Source organism: Heteronotia binoei, chromosome 7 (genome assembly GCF_032191835.1).
Source record: "Heteronotia binoei isolate CCM8104 ecotype False Entrance Well chromosome 7, APGP_CSIRO_Hbin_v1, whole genome shotgun sequence".
NCBI lineage: Eukaryota > Metazoa > Chordata > Lepidosauria > Squamata > Gekkonidae > Heteronotia > Heteronotia binoei.
The window spans coordinates 33,684,233-33,706,921 of NC_083229.1; the positions used below are offsets into that span (position 1 = coordinate 33,684,233).

At 41.7% G+C, this 22,689-nt stretch overlaps 1 protein-coding gene across 1 annotated transcript in view; it reads left to right on the top strand.

The window, feature by feature from the left end:
- ANGPT1 (angiopoietin 1) overlaps positions 1–22,689 on the top strand; it is a 199,739-nt gene that overhangs the window by 125,200 nt on the left and 51,850 nt on the right. Inside the window, exons 4-6 of the mRNA XM_060243325.1 lie at positions 5,200–5,432; positions 13,112–13,239; positions 19,313–19,414. Coding sequence (XP_060099308.1) covers positions 5,200–5,432; positions 13,112–13,239; positions 19,313–19,414 — 463 coding nt within the window. The remainder of the gene's footprint in view (positions 1–5,199; positions 5,433–13,111; positions 13,240–19,312; positions 19,415–22,689) is intronic.

Below are 22,689 nucleotides of genomic sequence, written 5' to 3' on the forward strand. Positions count from 1 at the left end.
ACACACACATACACACACACACACACACACACATATATATATATACACTGTGGCTAATAGTCACTGATGGACCTCTGCTCCATATTTTTATCCAATCCCCTCTTAAAGCTGGCTATGCTTGTAGCCGCCACCACCTCCTGTGGCAGTGAATTCTACAAGTTAATCACCCTTTGGGTGAAGAAGTACTTCCTTTTATCCGTTTTAATCTGACTGCTCAGCAATTTCATTGAATGCCCAAGAGTTCTTGTACTGTGAGAAAGGGAGAAAAGTACTTCTTTCTCTACTTTCTCCATCCCATGCATAATCTTGTAAACATCTATCATGTCACCCCACAGTCAACGTTTCTCCAAGCTAAAGAGCCCCAAGCGTTTTAACCTTTCTTCATAGGGAAAGTGTTCCAAACCTTTAATCATTCTAGTTGCCCTTTTCTGCACTTTTTCCAATGCTATAAGATTCTTTTTGAGGTGCGGTTACCAGAATTGTACACAGTATTCCAAATGAGACCACATTTGGTTGTGCTGGTTAGCAACAGTGTCCCTTTGTTTAAGTTGTTGGATTTGGATTCTCTGGTTTGACAATGGCTCCATTGGGTTTGCCATACTGGTCCTGGCTTCTGTAATTTGATACTGATTCTGTTGGGTTTATGATAGTGTCCATTGCTTTATTAGCTGGTCTGGCTATTTGTCTGGTTTGAAATCAGTTCTGTTGGGCTGGACCATGCTTCTACCGGGATTCTACAGCCTGATCTTGGTTCTGTTGGGCTTCTTGGTTTTCATTTGGAGGATCTGGGCTAGTTGTTACTCTTATATGTTTTGACTACTGGCTTCTCTGCTGTAGAGAAAATATGGATTGAATTTTCCTTAGGAAACAGTAGATACAAGTATAGGTTCAAGGACATGTAGAATTGGACCCCTTGATCAGATTCACTTTAGAGTTGGGAGTGTAGACAGGCAGGCTAGGTTCCCTACAATATTGATGTCCTTTTCTTGGAAAACAGCCAATCCAGTCCTACCATAGGGGGGGAAAACCCTTACAGAGAGGGGGGTTTTTTGGAGGGGAGGGAAATCAGAATTCCCAAACTATATTACAACCCAAATAATCTAGAAACTTTTCCTGAAGTCTACACCTGGAAAATTAATTTGTTTCCAAGTGCACATCCATACCTCTGTCTCATTGTGAAAAGTCTGCTTTAAAATACCCATCATTGAGAGAGATTTCTACAAAGTGAGCCTATCACATTGCTCATAATTTTCCCTTTGGAAGAAAAATTATATTCCTTATCTGGATTAACTCTTCAGTGTTAGTGTTCACTTCCCTATTCAATAAGAACACTACATAGCCATTAATGACTGTACAGTCTGAGAGCATTTGTCCTGACATATTCTGCCATCTTGCAGATAAATTGAATATATTTGGGGAAAACAGACTTAAAAACTTAAAATGTCCTGTAATGCACTGTTTTCTAAGTAAGAGCCAAGACCTGATGCTGGGTCTCTGGCCCACTTAATAAGGGTCATCCTGGCTGGGGCAAAGTCATGGTTACTGGTATGTATCTTTTCACTCCATTCAGAAAAGTCTGAAGACTTCCTGTAGCCTAAGAGGACTTCTTCCAGCAGAAGAACCGCTTAACATGGAGTGAGAAATAAGGCTTCTTAAGCTCAGGAAGACTTCAGACTTTCTTAGCAGAGTGGTAAGGCCACCAAATGAGAAGGGAACACTTGCTGGAGAAGACCTGGTGCTGGGAAAGACAGAAGGCAAAAGAAGAAGGGGACAGCAAAAGATGTGATGGCTGGACAGCATTACTGGTGTAACTAACATCAGTATTTGAGTGGACTTTGGAGGACTGTGGAAGACAGGAGAGCCTGGCATGTCTTGGTCCATGGGGTTGCAAAGAGTCGGACTCGACTGTGCAACTGAACAACAAAAAGGTGCATGCTGGCACTTCCTTGTTGCTTGCTTTAATATGGTTTATATGCAGCTGATAATTTTCCCTTGAGAAATGTCATCTATGCTGCCTAGTTTATTTTTATGAGGGGATGCCCTTCTAAGAGAGCCCTGATCACTAGGAGTGGGAAGAGGACCATAGGACTCAATAGTTAGAAGCCATCATCAGTTGGAAAGTGGGGATGAGAAGATGAACACCTGGGGCTCTCTTCTCACCATCCCCTTTAGTCACTCATAGTTCTAGCATTTTGCTAGATCCCCACAGACAGATACTGTACTGTTTGGTGAAGCTTCTTTTGTGTGTAGAATGTTGAAACTGCATCTGACCAAATAAAAATACATTGGGGGAGGGGTTGACCAGGCAAGTTATGTCAAGATCAACTCAGATCACACGTTCCGATGCAGAACAAGCAATCTCTACAGTTAAGACTCCTAACAATTGCATCCAGGAATTGTGTCTTGGGATGAATTTTAATGGGAATCCACCACATCCATTTATTTATTTTAATGATATATCACCTTTCTGTTCTTAAGAGCACTGTGGCACAGCAATAACACAGTTTCCAGTGAAGGATGGATACATCCTTTGACCAACCATACAACTACATACAAATGAAGTCCACAAGGAGAAAATTGAATTTGGGGTCAATCTGGTTGAAATGTGGGGCATAAAAAAATAAAGTAAATGATGCAAAAATAATAGATTTCATCAAGTTATAAACATTTTCCCATTGGGAAAGTATCATAATAAAATGATTTTCTCTTTCACACAACAATGTTCTGGTCATCTTGGCTCTTCAGCCAATTACTAGTTATTGGGAAGCTTTCCATATTGCAAGAGTGTGCTGCCAGGTGTCAAGGCTGAGCCAAAGCTGTGGTTGGTGTTCTCCAGAACAGGGTCTGGGGTGTGTTGAGGCCATCTGCCAATGATTGCCCATTGGTCTTTTTGAATGAACTCTTGATGTCTCAGATGCCTTGCCAAGCAGGAACTTCAGCGGTGACCTTCAGATTTTGCTTTCCTAGATGCTACTGTTCCTGCTGGACATTTTAAAAAAATCGACTTTTAGCTGCCATATCTAGATTAGGATTTCACAAGAAGAAAATTAATGCAAGATGCTTTTTCCTAGCTCTGCAGCTCCATTCTGGGGGAAAGTATAATTGCTGACTGTCTTGCAGATGTTACGAACATAAAAATGGGCCAACCATATTCCAAAGATATGATATTTCCTTAACCAGTGAGAAGTGGCACTTTTAAGAGTTGAAGGAATGCTTCCTATATCAGCGTTTTATATGTGCAATGGCTCAGTTCTTGGCTTTTCACTGTTAGTTTACCAGACTAATCCATATTGTGTACACATGCTCTCATAGTGTTATGAGAGAGTGAGAATGTCTAAAGCTGTTATATTAGCAGGATTATTTTATATTTTTAGTTGTTTTATAATTATTTTTCCTGAACCAGTGGTATAGTGATTATTAGACCATTAGACTAGTATCTGGGTGACCCAGGTTTGAACTCCCTAGTCTGCCAGGGAAGTTAATTGTGTTACCTTGGATCAGATCTTCTATCAAAGTACCTGGGACTAAACTACCATATTTTTCACTCCATAAGACGCACTCCCCCCCCCCAAAAAAAGAGGGGGGGAAGTGTGTGCGTCTTATGGAGCGAATACTGCAAAAAAGAGTGCACGTTGGGGACCTTAATGATGCCGTGTGGAAGCCTGCAGCCAGATCAGAAAGCAAGGACTACATGGAAGGAGAGCGGGTCCAGGCAAGAAACTTACAATTCCATGGTGGCAGCATGGAGAAGCGGGTCCTGGCCAAGAAGGAGGAGATCGTACAGAGGAGGAGGGAAGGCTGCAAGTGAGGACTGAGTGCTGTTGCTGGCTGTGTTATTGCCGCACTGATTGGAGAAGAGTTTGTGTTATTGCCGCGTTGATTGGAGAAGATTGCTGTTGCTGGCTGTGTTATTGCCACGCTGATTGGAGAAGAGTTTGCATTTCCTCCTCTACAAACTAGGTGCGTCTTATGGAGCGAAAAATACGGAGGGTCATCTCTTAGGTAAACTGGAATGTAGAGCAGAACAGTCTGATGGAACAATAAAAGAACACAGTGGATGAAATCCATTCATGATGATCTGTTTTGTTTTTTGTTTTTAAAGTTACCTGGAGATCTTAGACTCCATCTATGCAGCATGGATTCTCCATTTGACATTTATTACTGCTGCTAATGCAGAAGTAGAGCTTTCATAAGGAATTATCTGTGCAGTTTTGTCTTATCAGCTGCCAATTTCCGTACATTTTTCCCACTTCACAACCAGAAGGCTTTTTGAGGGCCTTTACAAAAAAAAAAAAAATCATCAATGGTATAGGCCCTGACCTGGATGGCCCAGGCTAGCCCAGTCTTGTCAGATCTCAGAAGCAAAGCCCGGCTGGTCCTGTTAGTATTTGAATGGGAGACCACCAAGGACTACCAGGGGCACTACACAAAGGTAGGCAATGGCAAGCCACCTTGGAATGTCTCTTGGAATGAGAGCCAGTTTGGTGTAGTGGTTAAGTGTGTGAACTCTTATCTGGGGGATTCCCCACTCCACCACTTGCAGCTCCTGGAATGGCCTTGCGTCAGCCATAGCTCTCGTGAGAGTTTTGCTTGAAAGGGCAGCTGCTATAAAAGCTCTCTCAGCCCCACCTACCTCACAGGATGTGAGGAGGGGAGGTAAAAGAGATTGTGACTGTTCTGAGACTCTGAGATTCAGAGTATAGTGCAGGATATAAATCCAATATCATCTCCTCCTCCTCCTTCTTCCCTTGAAAACTTTACGGGGTCTCCAAAACTTGGCTATGACTTGACCACACTTTTCATCACCAACAAATGGTATAGAATTAGTATGTTATAGCCTTATAGTGCTATAAAAAATACTGGGTTTTTTAAAGCTCATCTGTTGTATGGCAATGAAAATGGTGGCTATGAGAGACTGGTGGAAGGAAAATGGCACTAACATGGGCAGAACCTTTGAAAATATGTACCTTTCCATCCAGATGGAAAGATGATGCACTAGGGACTGCTGTCTTCCCCAAAAGAATAAGAAGCAGTCTTGAAGATGTCTTTGTATAATCCACTTTTCTGTATTACCAGTGCAAATATGTGAATGATAAAACATCATGAGGTTCAGAGGCAGATAGCCTTTTTTCTCCACCCAAGTAGCTATTGATTTACATGAATATTAACAAACATGGTATTGTTGTTTCTCTTCCCCAGTCTACTGGAGCACAAAATCCTTGAAATGGAAGAAAGACACAAAGGGGAGCTGGATACTCTGAAGGAAGAAAAAGAAAACTTGCAGGGATTGGTATCGCGTCAAAGCTACATCATTCAGGAACTTGAAAGGCAGCTGAACAAAGCAACCAACAACAACAGTATTCTTCAGAAACAACAGCTGGAGCTGATGGACACAGTTCACAGTTTAGTCAGCCTTTGTTCTAAGGAAGGAGGTAAGGTGGCATCTCCCTTTATATCATTATACTGAGCATTATACCGTTAAACAGGGATGTTCTTCATCTGAATTTCTCCTTTTATTTTACTATTCTAGAACTGTTAAGATTGTTTACTTGTTTGGCCCACTAGCTTCTCCATTTTTTATTTTGAGACTTTTGTTTGGATCACTGGGCAAGAGTCATCATTTGTCATAGTTTTCAGCTTTCCAGATGTCTCCAAGTATAGATGTAGTTTAATTAAAAGGCCACATGGGAAAGAGTCTTGATGGGGAGATATTGTGGCTCAGTGGTAGAACATCTCGTCTGTATGATGATAGTCCCTTGTTGAGTCACTGGCATCAGCTGCATTTAAAAAGACCAGGTAGTAGGTGATGTAAAATGCCTCCACCTGAGACCCTGGAGAGCCACAGCCAGTCTGAGTAGACAACCCTGACCTTGATGGACCAGGGTAAAGCAGCTCCATGTAGGATTTGATCTCATGACCGTATCAAGACCATTGTTGCACTGTGATTTAATCAGTGTCCATGTATCTACTGCTCATATCATAGTATCCAAAAGGATTGTTCCAGTGATCAAGTATTCTAGAAATAAGTTGTTAGGGCAATTGACACCTTACATTTTTTAAGTAAATACTTAAGATATGTTCAAAGTATACTTGAAAATAGAACAGTGAATAACAAATGGAAACAACCTTATGCTTGCAGAAAAGTGCATCATACACAATGGGCCAGGATTTGCTGTGGCTTTGTGATCATTAATGAAAAAAATCACTGAAAAATTGTGTGATGCACAGGGCTTTTTTAAAGCAGGAATGCACAGGAATGCAGTTCCAACTGGCTTGGCCAGGGCTCCAGCTCAAAAAAGGGTCTCCAGCAGAGGGAAGGCAGCCATGCACTCCCAGACCATGATCTCTGTTGTCTCTGCTGCCTCCAGTCTTCAACAGGCTTGCAAAGAGACTAAGAGATACAGAGCTGCCCATGAGTGCTTCCTCCCAGGAGAACCTGAGCTTGCCACTGCGTGCTTCACCACATGCGGCTCTCTCTCTCTGGCTGTGTTTGGGGAGGGTGAAACAAGTTCTCTCATTGGGCTGTGTGACAACACACATCCATGATATGTAGCAGAAGGCACTGTGCTGTTCTGTGTGAATATGCTGAAAGTAACCTACTGAACGGGTGATGTCACTTCCGGTGATGTCGGGGAGTGTGGCCTAATATGCAAATGAGTTCCTGCTAGCCTTTTTCTACAAAAAGCCCTCATCATGCATTTTCAGAATTCACCATTTAAAACAAAGGTATTCGTTCAAGTTATGTATAGATGTGATATGTTGCAATACCAATACAATACTGCTATCCCTTTTCATCTTTTATGTCACCTTAAGTTCTTTCCAAAATCATCAATGCACACCTAAGCAGAGGTAAGCCATTCTAAGTCCATTGATTTTAACTCTCCTTTAGGCGTACAATGCAAAAGCCATACTTGTTTTCTGATTTCTGAGCAAACAAGTTTGAGGTGTGACCAGCATTCGCCCTACATGGTAAATTTTATCCATTCTAGTTCTGTTTGAAGTAAATAATGGACAGCTAGATCCACAAATATGCTAAACTGAAGTATTTGAATATATGCCCCCAAACTCCACTGGAATCCAGCTGACCTAAGTCTAAGTGTACTTGGTTTGGACATCACAGTTTTGATTGTAACTGGTTTCTGAATCACATCCCCCAGTTACAGGAAAATTTCAGCTCTGGTATTACCTGCAGAGAATGGTTGCAGAGAAGGATGGAAGAGATGCATACCTATATTCGAAAATGAAACAGACTACAATTAGACCTGTGTGCAAGTAGTGTACAGCAAAACCTTTCCTGAGAATTTCAGAGGGTAGCAATGTTGGTCTACGGTAGAACACCAGCACCATAGAGAGCACCACCAGCACCATAGAGAGCAACAAGATTTCAAGAGTCAAAGCTCCCTTCGTCAGGTATGAGCTTTGTTTCTCAAAACCTTTTATATCTTGAAACTCTTGTTGGTCCCTGAAGTGCTACTGCCCTAACCTAGATACTCCAGGTTAACCTAATCTTTTCAGATCTTGGAAGCTAAGCAGGGTTGGTCTTGATTAGCATTCGGAATTCCAGAGTTTGTGGAGGCAGGCAATGGGAAACTCTGAATGTCTCTTGCCTTGAAAACCATACAGGGTCACCATAAATCAGCTGTAACTTGATGGCAAAAATCACAATGAGGTGCTCCTAGTCTCAAATCTAGCCTTTCTGCTGCGATGCTCAGGAAGATTAGAATAGCTAAGGCAGCCACAGTGTTCTCCTGACACTACACAGCTCATCCCTGAAGTACATCTGATGACTTGCAGTCCATTTGCTTTGAAGGCAGAGACAGGTGTGTGGTAAGTTTCTCATCTGTGTCTCTTACAACATTGCTGGATGTGCCAGATATTGCCATCTCATCCTAGATAGCCCTCCCATGCTGTCCCTAATGGCTGTGGCTTTATCCACATCCACACTGATCCTTCTGTCAAACTATGATGAAAGAAAGCAAGAAGCATTCATAATTAAACAAATGTGACTGAGTAATACAACATGAGATCATCACTTGGGGAAAGGGAAAGAAAAATCAACAGCCCTGCCAGATGGTCAGGAACAGGCCTTATCTATGCCCAGTCCATGTCTCCCACCTGAAATTTTGAGATTTTGTGAAAGTTGATGCCACCATTCTGCAACTGCACGGCAGAACTGACTAGTCCTTTCCGTCCCCCTAGCAAATCCCCCTCCATGCAGGCTATACCATGGAGACCAACTATTTTAGAACTACATAAGATCAAACACACTTGCCTATGACCACCGCTGAAAATCCTAGAAGGCAATCAGAAGGTCAATTTTTGGTTAATATAACAACTGTATTTGACAGATATTTGAGAAGTAACAAAGCACTCCAGCCTTCTTAGGAGCACTGTATGATTAGAAGTGTCAAAGGAAGTTGAAATATGCTCATATCAAGATAACCATTCATCCATTAGTAATGAATTGCTTACTTTCTCAACAGAACAGAAACCAGCAAATAACCTGTTTTGAATTTCTGATGCGTAACATGGGATCTTAAATTACTGTATGAATTAAAATTAATTGTGCTTGACACAGCTGTTTTTCAGCACCATCTTCTATATCACAATAATAAAGTTCAAAAAGATCTAAAGAAGTTACTATTGCAGTACATTAGTTTAACCAACAAATGTTCTTGGGTCATTGTGATGAACTTGGGGCTGATTCTTGCAAGCTCTCTGTGTGCGGCAGTCACCAGAAGATTGTGTGATTTTTGGTTAGGTTCTCACCCAAGGGCTGTCTGTGAACATCCATTGTCACCTGCAAAATTTAGCTTTTCTCATTCCATTTCAAATGTTAGAAAAGCTGTATGGGTGATGAATCCCTTGTGGCCATGAGATCTGTGCATGCAGTTGGCACTCAGAATTTTTATTAGCTGGGACATTTCCGATATGGAAGGTGTGGTTCAGAAATGGGAGAATGTCTCCTTGGGCAGGTGGGAACTTCTCTTGAATGAAATTCCATAAATTGCAAGGGGGGGGAGAGGCGGTATTTGTTCATAGTCCTGAAATACTGTTTATGTTTTGCAGCTTCTTCACTGCATCACCTAACCAATCAGGGATCATACTGTGAATGTGGAACACTGCTTTTTTTTTTCTTTGCCATCAAGTCAAAACCGACTTACGGCAGCCCCATAGGATTTTCACAGGAAGAGACATACCTCCACATCATGACTGTGATATACTTTGGTGACTTCCCATCCAAATACTAGCCAAGGTTGAACCTTATTAGCTTCCAAGATATGACGAGATCAGGCTAGACTGGCTTATCTAGGTAGCCAATTCAGTTTGTCTACCTGTACTTGATTGGCTTTGCCTTCTGTATTGTAATCTTTTGACCTTGTGATCATAAGCCCTCTCTTCTCCATCTGACAAGGCCTGCTGGGAGGTTCGTACAGTTAAGAGAGTCACCTTGTAATCTATAGCATCTCAGAAACAAAAAGGTAGAGGCCAGAAAACAGCAAAGAGAGAAAAACCTTTTTCGCACACAGCTTACCTCGCAGTCACAATTCTGTTCCCTCCGTAGCGTCTGTCGGATTTCCCATCATCTGCACTGGAGTTACAGGAAGTGCCGCGGCTTTTGCGTAGCAAACGTAAACTGGGTTTTAGCGGTTTATATTTGCTACGCAAAAGCTGCGGCACTTCCTGTAACTTCGGCGCAGATGGTGGGAAATCCGACCAGATGCTGCGGCGGGAACAGGATTGTGACTACGAGGTGAGCTGTGTGCGAAAACAGTCAAAGATAGAAACTTGACTCTGGATGTTTTGGCATAAGAAGCCTTTTTAAATACAAAAGGAAACAAGGCTCCATCCCCAAGTATTGGCAAACTGAGTTTCTTTTCTGTCTTAAAATGCAGCAAAATCATTAATGAACACATTTCTTATGTAGCCAAATAAAAAAAAAATCTTTTTCTTGAGGGGTTTATAGGCAGGGGCAACTGCAGTACGGTAGGACAGTTGTTTAACATGTCCAGAAGAAGCAGAAATTCAAAAGGTGCAGCATTTTTAATCTAAGGAATTGTATGACTTTAAAAGTTTATGGCAGACGGTCTGCAACATAAAGAAATAAGCTTTGGAAGGAACTAGGGTTGCCAAGTCCAATCCCAGAAATATCTGGGGACTTTGGGGGTGGAGCCAGGAGACACTGGGGTGGAGCTAGGGGGAGGGGGGAAACGGCGCTGGGGAGCGTGGCGAACCGCCCCGTCTCGGAGTGGGCGACGCCACTGTGCGGCTGCTGCCTTTTCTCCGCTCACCGTGGCTGCTCCTCCGAGATGGGCTCAGGCTGAGCCCATCTCGGAGGAGCAGCTGTGGTGGGGCGGGATAGGGGGGCGGCAGCGGCGGCCTCGCCCGCTCCGCCTCTGGGGTGGAATCGGAGGGGGGGGTGGAGGTGGGCCGGGGGCGTGGTGAGCCGCGAGTCCGGGTCCTAGAAGGGCCCAGATTCGTGGCTCGCCATGCTCCTGGCCTGCCTCCGCCCTCCCCTTCTCTGGGTTTGCCTCGCTGGTTTTGCCTGCGCTGCTGCCGCCTCTTGGCTGCTCCTCCGAGATGGGCTCGTTTGACAGTCAAATTTACCATGTGCGAATGAGACAGTTAGAAGTAAACTGATTATCTAGTCTGATTGACTGGCAGCACACAATTGAAATGCCAACTGAACAGATTTGTATGGGTGTGCATGTGAAGGGTGCTGCTGATCCAAGTAGATTGGCAGCCATTAATGAAAGACCACTTAAACACTGAAAGGTAGGAGTTTTTTTAAAGAGTGTTTTTGGCATTGCCATGATTGCAGAAGTCCCAGATTTTATTTTTAAAATATTGTTTTTAGCACATTCTGCTGTGGAATTATAAGGGAAGTGTGCTAGGTTCAGAAGCCAGGTTCAGGCAAGAGATTTACTTTTTAAAAAGAAGAAACCTGGAACTTCAGCAATCATGGCTACATTGTTGCAGTGCTAGATCACAATAGTAATAACAGGGTTTTTTTTAAAAAAAGAAGAAACCTTGAGAAGCCTTCTGGTGGTTCAACAGGGAAAGCGGTAGTCATCATGGGTGTGGGAAAAGCCAGTTGCACAGTGTCGCATTGTTAGGAAGGAATGCAGGGAAACAGCCTGCTGAACCACACAACTGATGAACAGTTGAATCAGTCATTCTGAAAAATCAACTTCTTGTTAGTGACAGGTGAAGAGGGCGTGCACCAAACTGGAGGGTGCTGGAGTATCCCTAAGTCTATTTGGAATAAATATTCAGTTCAACCCAGCCAGCTTTTTGCTCAATACCACCTCTCCCCACTTTACCGCAGTCTCTGCCCCGGGTAACTTTTGTCCATGCAGGTCCCATTTTTTGTTGGTCAAAGGGAATACCTTGTCCCTTAATCAGCAGCTGAAAAACTAGCTTGATGCAGCTCAAAGGATCCATCCTTAGGGAATTCTCCACATTACTCACTTAAATTAACTGTGCATACCCTAGTCTGGGGTCCCTGGTTGCATTTTATCAAAACCACAAGGGGAAATGGGCAGAACTTTCTGAGCTGCAGCCCTGGTTTTACAGAATTCCATTTCTGTGAGCAAGGATGAGGGTGTGTTGTTATTGTCATTGCTCTGATGTTGTCTTAATTTCATGCATTGCTATGTTTCACTTTAATATTATCTAACTTGAAAGCTGCTCTGTTGCTTTTTTAAAGAAAGGCTGGATAGAAATAAATTTATTGAGTATAAGTGGAGAGAGATGAAGAAGGCAGCAAACATATATTTTCCTGCATATAAAAACCAAAGAGTAGATCCTGAGCTCTTAATGTAACAGTAGCTCTACTGTGCTTCCCCCCCCCACACCCCCTCTTTAACTGCAAGGAAAGCCATTTAAAAGATGCCTGTAAAACTTTTACTGCTCCTATTATTTGACATTTATATAGTGCCAACAGAGTGAGAGGTGCTAATCCTGCCATTAACATTACTTACTAGGTAACATGAGTTTTATATATTCTGACTTAACTTTTGATAGAACTTCCATCATTTTAATGGACACAGATTCTATGCCTAGCAGGAGTCTAGTTTCAGAGGATGAGTATATTACCAAAGTGAAATCAATTGTTAAAGCTTTTGTATTTTTGCATATGCGTGACACTACAGAACTCTTTCTTTAGATCTATTTGCTCCTTCTTAAGGAGCCCCGTGGCACAGAGTCCGAGTACTGCACTCCAAGCTCTGCTCATGACCTTGCTTTGACCCTGGCAGAAGCCAGGTTCAGGTAGCCGGCTCAAGGTTGACTCAGCCTTCCATCCTTCCGAGGTCGGTAAAATGAGTACCAAGCTTGCAGGGGGAGGGGAAGTGTAGATGACTGGGAAAGGCAATGGCAAACCACCCCATTGCCAATAAAATATCATGATGTGACATCATCAAAATAGGGAAGCAGATCCAGTCAAGCAAAAAACCCTGACCATTAGAGTGATATCTATTAGAAATGCCTCTTTAGGTCAGTGGTACTCACTCCATGGCTCACAGACAGCCAGATTTGCCATTGGTGATGATGGAAACTTCTGTCAAGTCACAACTTATTTATGGCAACCCCGCAGGGTTTTCAAGTGAAGAGATGTTCAGAGGTGGTTTGCCATTGCCTGCCTCTGTAGCAACGTTCAACTTCCTCAGTGGTCTCCCATTCTAATACTAACCAGGGCCAACCCTGCTTAGCTTCCAAGAGCTGAGAAAATTGGGATAGCCTGGGTCATCCAGGCCAGGGCAGCTTTGCAATTACCATCAACCAAAAGAGCCACATTTACTTCCATTCCAGGCATGATGGTTGCATCTCAGGAAGGATCACATCTTCCCTGTTCCTCCAGTGGCAGCTCTTTCAAGGTAGGGGCCACCAGTCTACCACAAGGCTTACCTGGAAAGGGCTTTGTCCACTTTTCTGAATCATGCAGCAGGTGTCACATGGGGAAATGATAAACAGAAGACCTATGGGTAGTATACAAAAGGGTCACATGTATCTCACAAGCACTGAGTGAGAATCAGTGCTTTAGGTCAAGCATTCACTAATGCTACTTCTGCTATTGGCAATATCATATTTATTTATTTTTGTTTTGCAGTTCTACTAAAGAATGCAAAAAAAGAAGATGACAAGCCATTCAGAGACTGTGCCGATGCTTACCAAGCTGGTTTTAACAAAAGTGGCGTCTACACTATTTATATTAATAATATATCAGAGCCTAAAAAGGTAAAGGAAAACAATGGGGCAAGAAGCAGTGGAGGGGGTTGTTTCCTCTTTGTTCAAATGCACACTGGGTAGAGTTCAAGGAATCAGAATAGCTATTGTTTGTAACTTTTTTTTTAACAATAAAATTGAAATTAAAAAAAAAAAGAATAGCTATTTTACAGCCCTTTCATTCCTCATGGCAGCCATGGATCCTCCCACCTATTCCCTTCCTGTCATGATCTGGAGTCCTGCTCCCTGCAGTTGGTGAGGGAGAATGATGGATAACTAGACCAGATAAGAAAAAGATGGACAGAGCCATTCCTGCCTCCGCTCCCATAGCCAAGGGCAGGGGTGGCCAAACTGTGGCTTGGGAGCCACATGTGGCTCTTTCACACATATTGTATGGCTCTTGAAGCCCCCACCACCCCATTGGCTGGGTTGGAGAAGGCATTTTTCTCTTTAAATCACTTCTCCAAGCCAAGCCAGCCGTTCCTTCCTCCCTCCCTCCCTGTCATGCAGCTCTCAAAAATCTGGTGATTATTCTATTTGGCTCTTATGTTAAACAAGTTTGGCCACCTTGAGTTAGAAGAATGGAAGGTGCTCCTTTGGACTGCATGTGATGACTTCAGCCTTTTCTAAACTCCAGGCAAAACTCCAGACAGATAGAAACCTAGCACAGCAGAGAGAAATTTGTCCCTTATCATTGCCTGACATGGAACTTTTAATATACAGGAGTATTCAAAATTGTGATCCTCCCCCTGCAGTATGAAATGGTATGGTCCATTCTACCTTATCCTCAGCTAGGGCGTACAGGTCTCCCAATATAGTGGGAGACCAATATAGTGGGAGGCCTCCTGGTCTAAGTCTCCTCCCATCTCTTGCCATGCTGAAGAGTGTGTGTGGGGGGAATGGAGGGTAATTCAAAATGCACAACATCACTCCCTTCACAAAACTGGAGATGATGTTATCATGATGTTATTAAGTTTTCCATGTAGGAAAATGCATAGCGTAATGCCGCTCTTAGTCTGGAACACATGTCAACCCTACATCTCCTTCTCTTCTCACCTGGCAATATCTAGTGATATGAAAACAAAACATGGCCTTGTTTCATTGGTCAGTTTTCCCTTCCTCTATTCATCATGGGCTGCTGAGTAGATAGGATTGCATCAACATAATTACTGGGGAAGAATTCAGTGGCCATTGGACTGGAATCTTGTCTTGCTGCAATTGATGACTAAACGGCCCTGGCATCTCATAAACAAAGCAAGAACTACAGTATATTTAATGTTAACATCAGTCCCCAGAAAAAGGAAACTTCCAAAGGGCAGTTGATAATTCCCTAACTCTTTTTCTCTCCTCGTAAAACTGAGCACAATTATGCTGAAGTGATTAGATTTTTAAGAAGCCTCGAGAACTCCAATTAGAAGCAAATCATTATCATTGTATGCGAGTTCGTTTAACTCAAATCCCCTGCATACTGATGATTCTAGTTGTATTCAATCCACCACCAAGGAGGTAGAAAGAGAGAGTAATTTAAATTCTTCTTACCTCCCCCATATTTTTTTTTGTTCAGATTTCAACCTCAAGACACGCTAAAAGGTGTTTAATGGCTGAATGCCTTGACCTTGTCTGGGACATGAGCCAGTTGAGGACATTTGTTGGCTCGAATGGTGGAAAGCTAACATTTATAATCGGCCTGCTGCTCCTGTTAATGTGGCAGGTGTTCACATCCACCACTGCGGAGAGTGCCGGACCACACAGTGAATCATTTAGTGCTGTAAATCTCTCTGTCATTGTCTGATCCCTCTGCTTTTTTAATTTCCTATGTCACTCAAAGCAAGAAAACATCAAAACGTGTTTAGAGAAGGGTTTTTCAATTAATGAACACCCTGTGTACAAGCAGAATATTTTCTTTTCTTTCCATATGGAAACATTAGCTTAATGGATGGAGTATAAGGATTTTAATACGTGAAAAAAGTAATCAACAGGGTTTCTGAGACCCTGGCATGAATGTTAAATGAGATGCATGTATTGCTTAAATATGCCTGCAATAAATCCAAGACCAATGAAACCACATGCTGTAGATAAATGTTTGCATTCAAATGTCATTGATAAAGGGAGACTGGGGCCAAACTGTTTCTCTCCAAGAAAAGGCACTTCTTTAGGGAGTTTTGTTTTGCCTTTCTCAAATTAGTTCACATTTTTTGGAGCACTGAACAATCTTTTCCCTTCTGATACACAGTTGGGGACACATGGCTGTGTATGCCAAAATGGAAGTCGTACAATGGGGATACAGGACAGCCTTCCATGAGGACAATTCGCCTTTGAGTGAAAAGCATAGAATTGATTCAGCTAAGGATGAAATGGGTTTCATTGGGTGGCTGGTGAAGGAAATGGTTCAAAGAAATGAGGCAGTGACCTCTGTGAGATCAGGCCATGTACAACATTACATTTACCAGCTCGTGTCATGAGGTCTTTTCCTTTCTATGCTCTTGCGTGAGAATCCTGAGACCTAAACTGAACTGATAAGAATTCTAAGACCTTTTTTTAAAAATGCCTCAAACACCAACATGGCATGTAGTTGTATTCATTAAAAAAAACACAAAATTGAAACAGTAGCAGTGCCATTATGGATAACAAAAACATTGAAGGAAATGGTTATGAATAAGAAACCGATACTTCATGGACAAGCTAGGGGAAAATAATTCTGATTACATCTTATCAACTCCATTTTCAAAGAAGTAACCAATTAATTTAAACTCTAATTGGATCCCACAGATCTTTTCCACTAACAGTGGAACCTTCTCCTGACACAGGAGATTCCTCGTCTTATCTCAGACAAAAGGGCTATCATTGGGGGGAAAAGATCTGTAGACTCCAACCCAGTGAGTGTATACGAGACTGTCCATTTTGTACAAGGATTGGCATGTGACACAAAAGGCAATTTCCTGTGCTTTGCAGGGAGTTGGACTAGATGACCCTAGATGTCCCTTCCAACTCTATGATTCTATGATCAGGTAGTAAAACTCAGCTCCATTCATGTGGTTCTGGAATTGTATGCATGCTACCAGATGCATGGAATAGCACCAGTGAAACAGCTCTGGTGCAGCTGAAAGTGTATACATGTCCTGTGGCACAGTCCTCTTTAATTGCCAAAGAGGTCCAATGAGTTATATTTTCAACTAAGGGTGTGTGTCTTCCTCTTCTGTGAAAAGACATATATCAGAAGGCAATGCCCATTCTTCATTTGAATAGCAAAATTTATGCATATTATGATACAGCACCATAACCACATAGGTACTGATGGGTTCTAATTTGCTATACATATTTAGGAAAGGGACCATGGTGGTAGAGTAGGCAATCCAAATTGCAAATTGTTAGGCATGATTGGAAACAAAATAGAAGATACCATGTGATTCTGTATATTATTGTGTCATGAAGAACTTTTGTAATATAACATTAACAATATGCTATGTAAAACAACACCAGCAATAATAAACAACCATCAGAATATCTATTAAAAATCAGGAGGAGACAGTGTTGGACATAGAAGAGATGAACGTTTTAGAAGTCTTGTCTCTTTTTAAAAAAACACTGTGCTTCTGGAATATGTCCAGGTGTGCTCTTCTGGAATAGGTACAGGTGTGTTTCTCTCAGAATAGGATTCCACAAAGTGGAACCATCACAAAGAACCAATTATCACAAGAAGGGCTGCATCCCCACATTGATGGAGATAGCATTGTGCCAGCAGCAGTCATTCATAGCTGGATTTTCCTATGTGGACCTGGCAATCCAGCTATGAATAATAGTTACAGCAGAATGATAATACATGATTCAGTGATGCGTAGATGTAACTTAGATGGCAATATTGTCTTCCTTTTAAGTAGGGTCTATTATATACCGAGTCAGGAGGATTCATTTGGGAGAAGGTGTCCCTTCAAGTATCTAAAACAATCAGGATTTTAATTCACCTTGAATTTGGCCTCAGAAAAGACTGAAAGGCAATACAGCACTTGCAGAGATGATGCAATATGCTTCCTTTGTATGTGGACCAAAAGGGAATGTTGCATTATGGTCCTGCTGAATTTTCTGAGTCATGCAGGCTCAGTATATAGCAGAACTTAAGGATGCAAAGTCATCAGGACATGTGGAATGCTGAAACTCATAAATTGCCCTCTGTCTGATATTCACAAGCTCTAGGAGTAATTCTGGAATACAAAACTTGTCTTTCAGCTAGAGCATGACCTATCCAATACAGGTAAACCCACCTCTTCCTGTTCTTCTATTCCCCAGTTGTAAACAACTTTTTATTACTGGGACTGAGTTTAAATGTATTCAGTATCATCCAGTTCATCACAGACTCTGAGCTGGTACTGTCGGTCCTAATTGTTAATTGATACTTGACCCCAAATCTGTGGAAGTTCTCTGTAAGCAGTTTCTTGATCAACCCCCCTGAGATTTCTCACTGGTGCTATCAAGGAGGTGAACAGTAATCCTCCAGCACCACCTTCCGGAAATCTACGTGTTACATGGATTTGGAACCACCACAAAACAATCTCTACAAAAATGCCATGGAATCAACAAGGTTACACTTCCCCAGGTGAAGTTCACCTACCCAAGGATGCTAATTAGTCTCAGCCCCAAAACAAGTCCAGATGGAATACTGAGAAAGATCCCACCAAAAGAGCTTGCAATTGTAGACAGATTCAGCTATGGAGTCAATATTGGTTTTGTTTGGAAAACTACTGAACAAAACTGTCAGAGCAAACCATGAACAGTTCTAGCCCCCATGTCATAATGGTAGATATAACAACACTTGCTCAGTTTTAATGATCTCTGCTGGATGTAAGCACATAGTTCCAGTGATGGTAGAAAAAGCACTTCCTTGCTGTCCCCACTGCACCCTTCAAATAGACTTTAGGTTCTGTTTGGTCACACTGGTTGTGATTTTTTTTCTCTGCTTCCTTTGTCATTATAATCTCATCTGTTTCCCATGTTCTTAGTTCTTTAGCATCTTGAAGAGAAACCCAGGAAGCTCAGGGGTAGTAGATCAGGGTGGACAAAAGGAAATAGTTCTTTACACAGCAATTGATTAAAATGCGGGATTCACTGATGGAGAATGTAGTGATGGCCACAGGCATAGAAACTTTTAAAAGGGAATTAGAAAGATTCAAGAAGGATAGGTCTATCAGTGGCTGGCTACTAGCCATGGTGATTAAAAGGAACCTCCACATGCAGAGGGCAGTCAACATCAGGGGAAGGCCTTGACCTCTGTGCCCTGTTGTTAGCCCTCCAGAGGAACTGGTTGGCCAGTGTATGAGGCAGAATCCAGACTACATGAGCCACTAGTCTGATCCAGCAGGTTTCTTCTTATGTTCTTACACACAGATAGGAGAGGATACCTAGACACCTGGGTAGTGTTGTTAAAGCTTTCACACAGTTTTCCATATTGGAAAAGTTTTTTGACTGAATTCAGCAAATGGGAAACTATCTGCTTAATTAACCACTGGTGGGTGGTGGTGCGACAACCATGCCAAGGTTTTGAGTGTCTGCCAAACACTTTGCCAGGTAATGATCTACCTGAGACAAAGGACCTATTATTTTCTCTCCCACCCACCCATGGCACGTTGATGGTTGAAAGCAAATTCATTATATAAACTGAATGTGGTAGGCAGGAAGATTTTTTTAAAAAATCATATTATCAGAGGGCGGACTTATGTCATTATGCCTAGCAATGATTTGATGGTAGGAAAAAATGCATTCATTCTGTCCATTTAGTTGTCCTATAAAATTTGTGGGGAATTGTGGTGACAACTTTTAAATGGCCAGTGCAATTAACCATTAGAATTCATTGCTAAAGAATTTTTTTTTAATCTACTGGCTCTAAAAGGGTTAAACAAATTCATACACTATGAGTCTGAGGCAGCCAAAGTCAGAGGGAGTACATCTCTTTTCCAGATGCTTGAATTATACAAAAGCTACAAATTAGCATTCTGTCTCATTGGTGAACCTACCTGTTACAAAGCTGATCTAACAGGATCAAGGGGGTGAAGTCACCAGGATGATTCTTACATGTTTGTATTTCTGATCCTAGATCTTCTGCAATATGGAAGTTGCCGGGGGAGGTTGGACAGTTATACAGCACCGAGAAGACGGGAGTCTAGACTTCCAAAAAAACTGGAAAGAATACAAAATGGTAAGATGGGGAATCAGTTACAAGACATCACATCCCTAGATATATTGTTTTACTCTTATCATTCTTATTTTGGAAGTGAAGTAAAACTCTGGGTCAATAGCATGTGCTGGGAACCTGGCCATAAAACTCTAAAACCAAAAGATGCCTTCACAATCACCACACACAAAGAATCTGGATTCAATTATAGGCACGATCACATCAGGATTTCTTTTTTGAAGTTTTTTACTCTCCACACACATGTATATTGTTATTTTGAGGGGTGGAAAAGATGCAAATGAACTGAACAAACAGCTGCAATTGTTCCACTCACTGGATTAATTTTACAAATTCTCTTAGTTAACCATGAATTAAAGAAGGAATGTAGTATCTATGACCAGGGCTTTTTTTGTAGCAGGAACTCCTTTGCATATTAGACCACACACCCCTTTTGTAGCCAATCCTCCAAGAGCTTAAACTCTAAGAGGATTGGCTACATCAGGGGTTGTGGCCTAATGTGCAAAGGAGTTCCTGCTACAAAAAAAGCCCTGTCTATGGCCAATCCAGCAATTAAAGAGGTGGATGCCGGCAAGGTTAAACCAAATTGTTGAAGTCAGTTCTTTTAATTATTGGAAATGTCACACCTGTTATATCAAATATGGTGAAATTGCTCACAAATTTGAATATATCAGGCCAAAGTCACTTAGATTATATAAGAATCATTATTAAACTGGAGACATTAATGATTCTTTACTGTCATCTAGAAATCAAAGATTTGCATACTAGAAAATTACAGTTTTGTAAATGATTGCTGCTAAAGGCAGACTAGCACTGCATTAGAAATCAGCTTTAACAATTAAAGAAGGACTAATTCAAGCCCTGCCTATTGCACAAATGGATAATTTACAGTGCCATCCTAAACAGACACTGTTCATTTGACTTCAGAAGTCTTAGCATAAGGGAGGCCATGTTGGATCAGGCCCATCGAGTCTAACACTTTGTCATACAATGGCAAAAACACGCAAACAAACAGGTGCCATCAGAAGGTTTATCAGTGGGGCCAGGACAGTAATTTAATTTAATTTTGTTTTATATCCCACCCTATCCCACAAATGGGCTCACTAGAAGCCCTTCCACTGCCCCCCAAGCACCAAGAATATAGAGTATCACTGCCCCAGACAAAGCGTTCCAACAATATGCTGGGGCTAATAGCCACTGATGGACATCTGCTCCATATGTTTATCCAATCCCCTCTTGAAGCTGGCTATGCCACCTCCTGTGGCAGTGAATTCCATGTGTTAATCACCCTTTAGGTGAAGAAGTACTTCCTTTTATCCATTCTAACCCGACTGCTCAGCAATTTCATTGAGTGCCCATGAGTTCTTGTATTGCGAGAAAAGGAGCAAAGTACTTCTTTCTCTACCTTCTCTATCTCTTGCATAATCTTGTAAACCTCTGTCATGTCAACCCTCAGTCGACATTTCTCCAAGCTAAAGAGCTCCAAATGTTTTAACCTTTCTTCTTAGGGAAAGTGTTCCAACACTTTAAGTATTCTAGTTGCCCTTTTCTGCACTTTTTCCAATGCTATAATATCTTTTTTTAGGTGCAGTGACCAGAATTGTACACAGTACTCCAAATGAGGCTGCACCATCAATTTATACAGGGGCACTATGATACTGGCTGATTTGTAACACTTAGCAGGGTATTACCCTGTTTAAGAATGCATTTTAAGTTTCCGAATTGGGCTGCAACACATTGCAATAATGTAAGACTGGAATCCCTGTTTTACTAGAGGCTAAAACTAGAATCCATAACATTAGAAACCATATTAAATCATGGAAAAAATTGTTCTTATTCATGATTCTTTTTGCAAATGACCTGTGGACTGCATTAAAAAAAACTTATACAAAATAAGCATGTTTGAGAACTCGTAATATACACTTGACTGTTTCCATTCTACACTCTCTACCAATTATTTTGGTGCAAAACAACTTTTAAGTGTATTTGTTTTTCTAAAAAAAAAAGGAAAACAAACTTACCATAAGGAATTTGGCTTCGCATGAGAGGTATGGTTTTGATTGCAACAAATATATTCCATGTAATTTAACAACTCATGCTAGGGAATCACTTTAGTTTTACAGATGTTAGTTTAAACATGATGGCTACCCTAGATTATTTCAGCATGATTATTAGAAGATTATTTGGACCGCTCATGCTGCTTATAGTACAAGGGTAGCCTTTAAAAACCATTAAAAGAAACTGTAAGATGGGAAACATGGCTGTGATGTTAACTAGTGCAACAGAGCAATTGCAGATGTTGAGCCCTTGCTTACTAAGGGTCTGGAGGCCTTGGATTCTGGGGGAGCAATCCAAAACTCTCTCTTATAGGGAAACCTTGTTTTATTTCAATGGGGCTTGCTGAAAATATTTTCCATAAATAATGCTAGTCTTTCTAGGATCATGTAAAAGTATTTTAATGTATGTCCATGCAGGAAACAAATTAACTGTCTCAAAACTCTGAAATTCAGTAAAATTAGTACTAAATTTAGGACCTATTCCAATGGAAAGGAAGTAGCAATTAAATTCTCTCTGCATGCCTGTGTGTGTACATGCAACCAGAAGCATGAATTCATTCCTCAAATGTAGTTGAATTAGGGTTACCATTTGCTTGTTTAAGGGTAGAAGGGCTGCCATTGGTGGGCCCACCCTCTTGCCCTCACTTCCTGGACCAGCAGATAGGATTGGGTTTTGGGACATGGCGGGAGCATCATCAAGTGTACTTACATCAGATCCGAGTTTTGGGGCAGATGGGATGTCATGCAACATCATTTCTGCAATCCCCCTACCCCTAAAACTCCCAGAGATAGCAGCCAGCAGTGAGAACACATCATATTTGGTGGGAAGGGAGATAAGGGTATAAAGGAATAGAAATTATGGACCCAATCTGATGGGTGATAGAAATTGTGGTCTCAGAGAGAGAGAACAGTCTTCACTTGTAAGTTTTGCTCTGATACTCCTTTGGGTAGTGAAGGGTGGGGTATAAATCCAGTCTCCTCCTCCTCATTGTCTTCTTCCTCTTCTGGCAGTGGTTCAGTCATAGAGCATCTGCATAGCATGCAGAAGGTCCCAGGTTCAATCCTCAGTATCTCCAGTTAAAAAATCTGGCAGCAGGTGATGAAAAAGATCTCTGTCTGAGCTTTGGAGAGCTGCTGCCAGTCTGAGCAGACAATACTGACTTTGACATATTTGAAATATTTGGGTAGGGTAGGGTAGAGTAAGAGGCAGAAATATTTGGGACC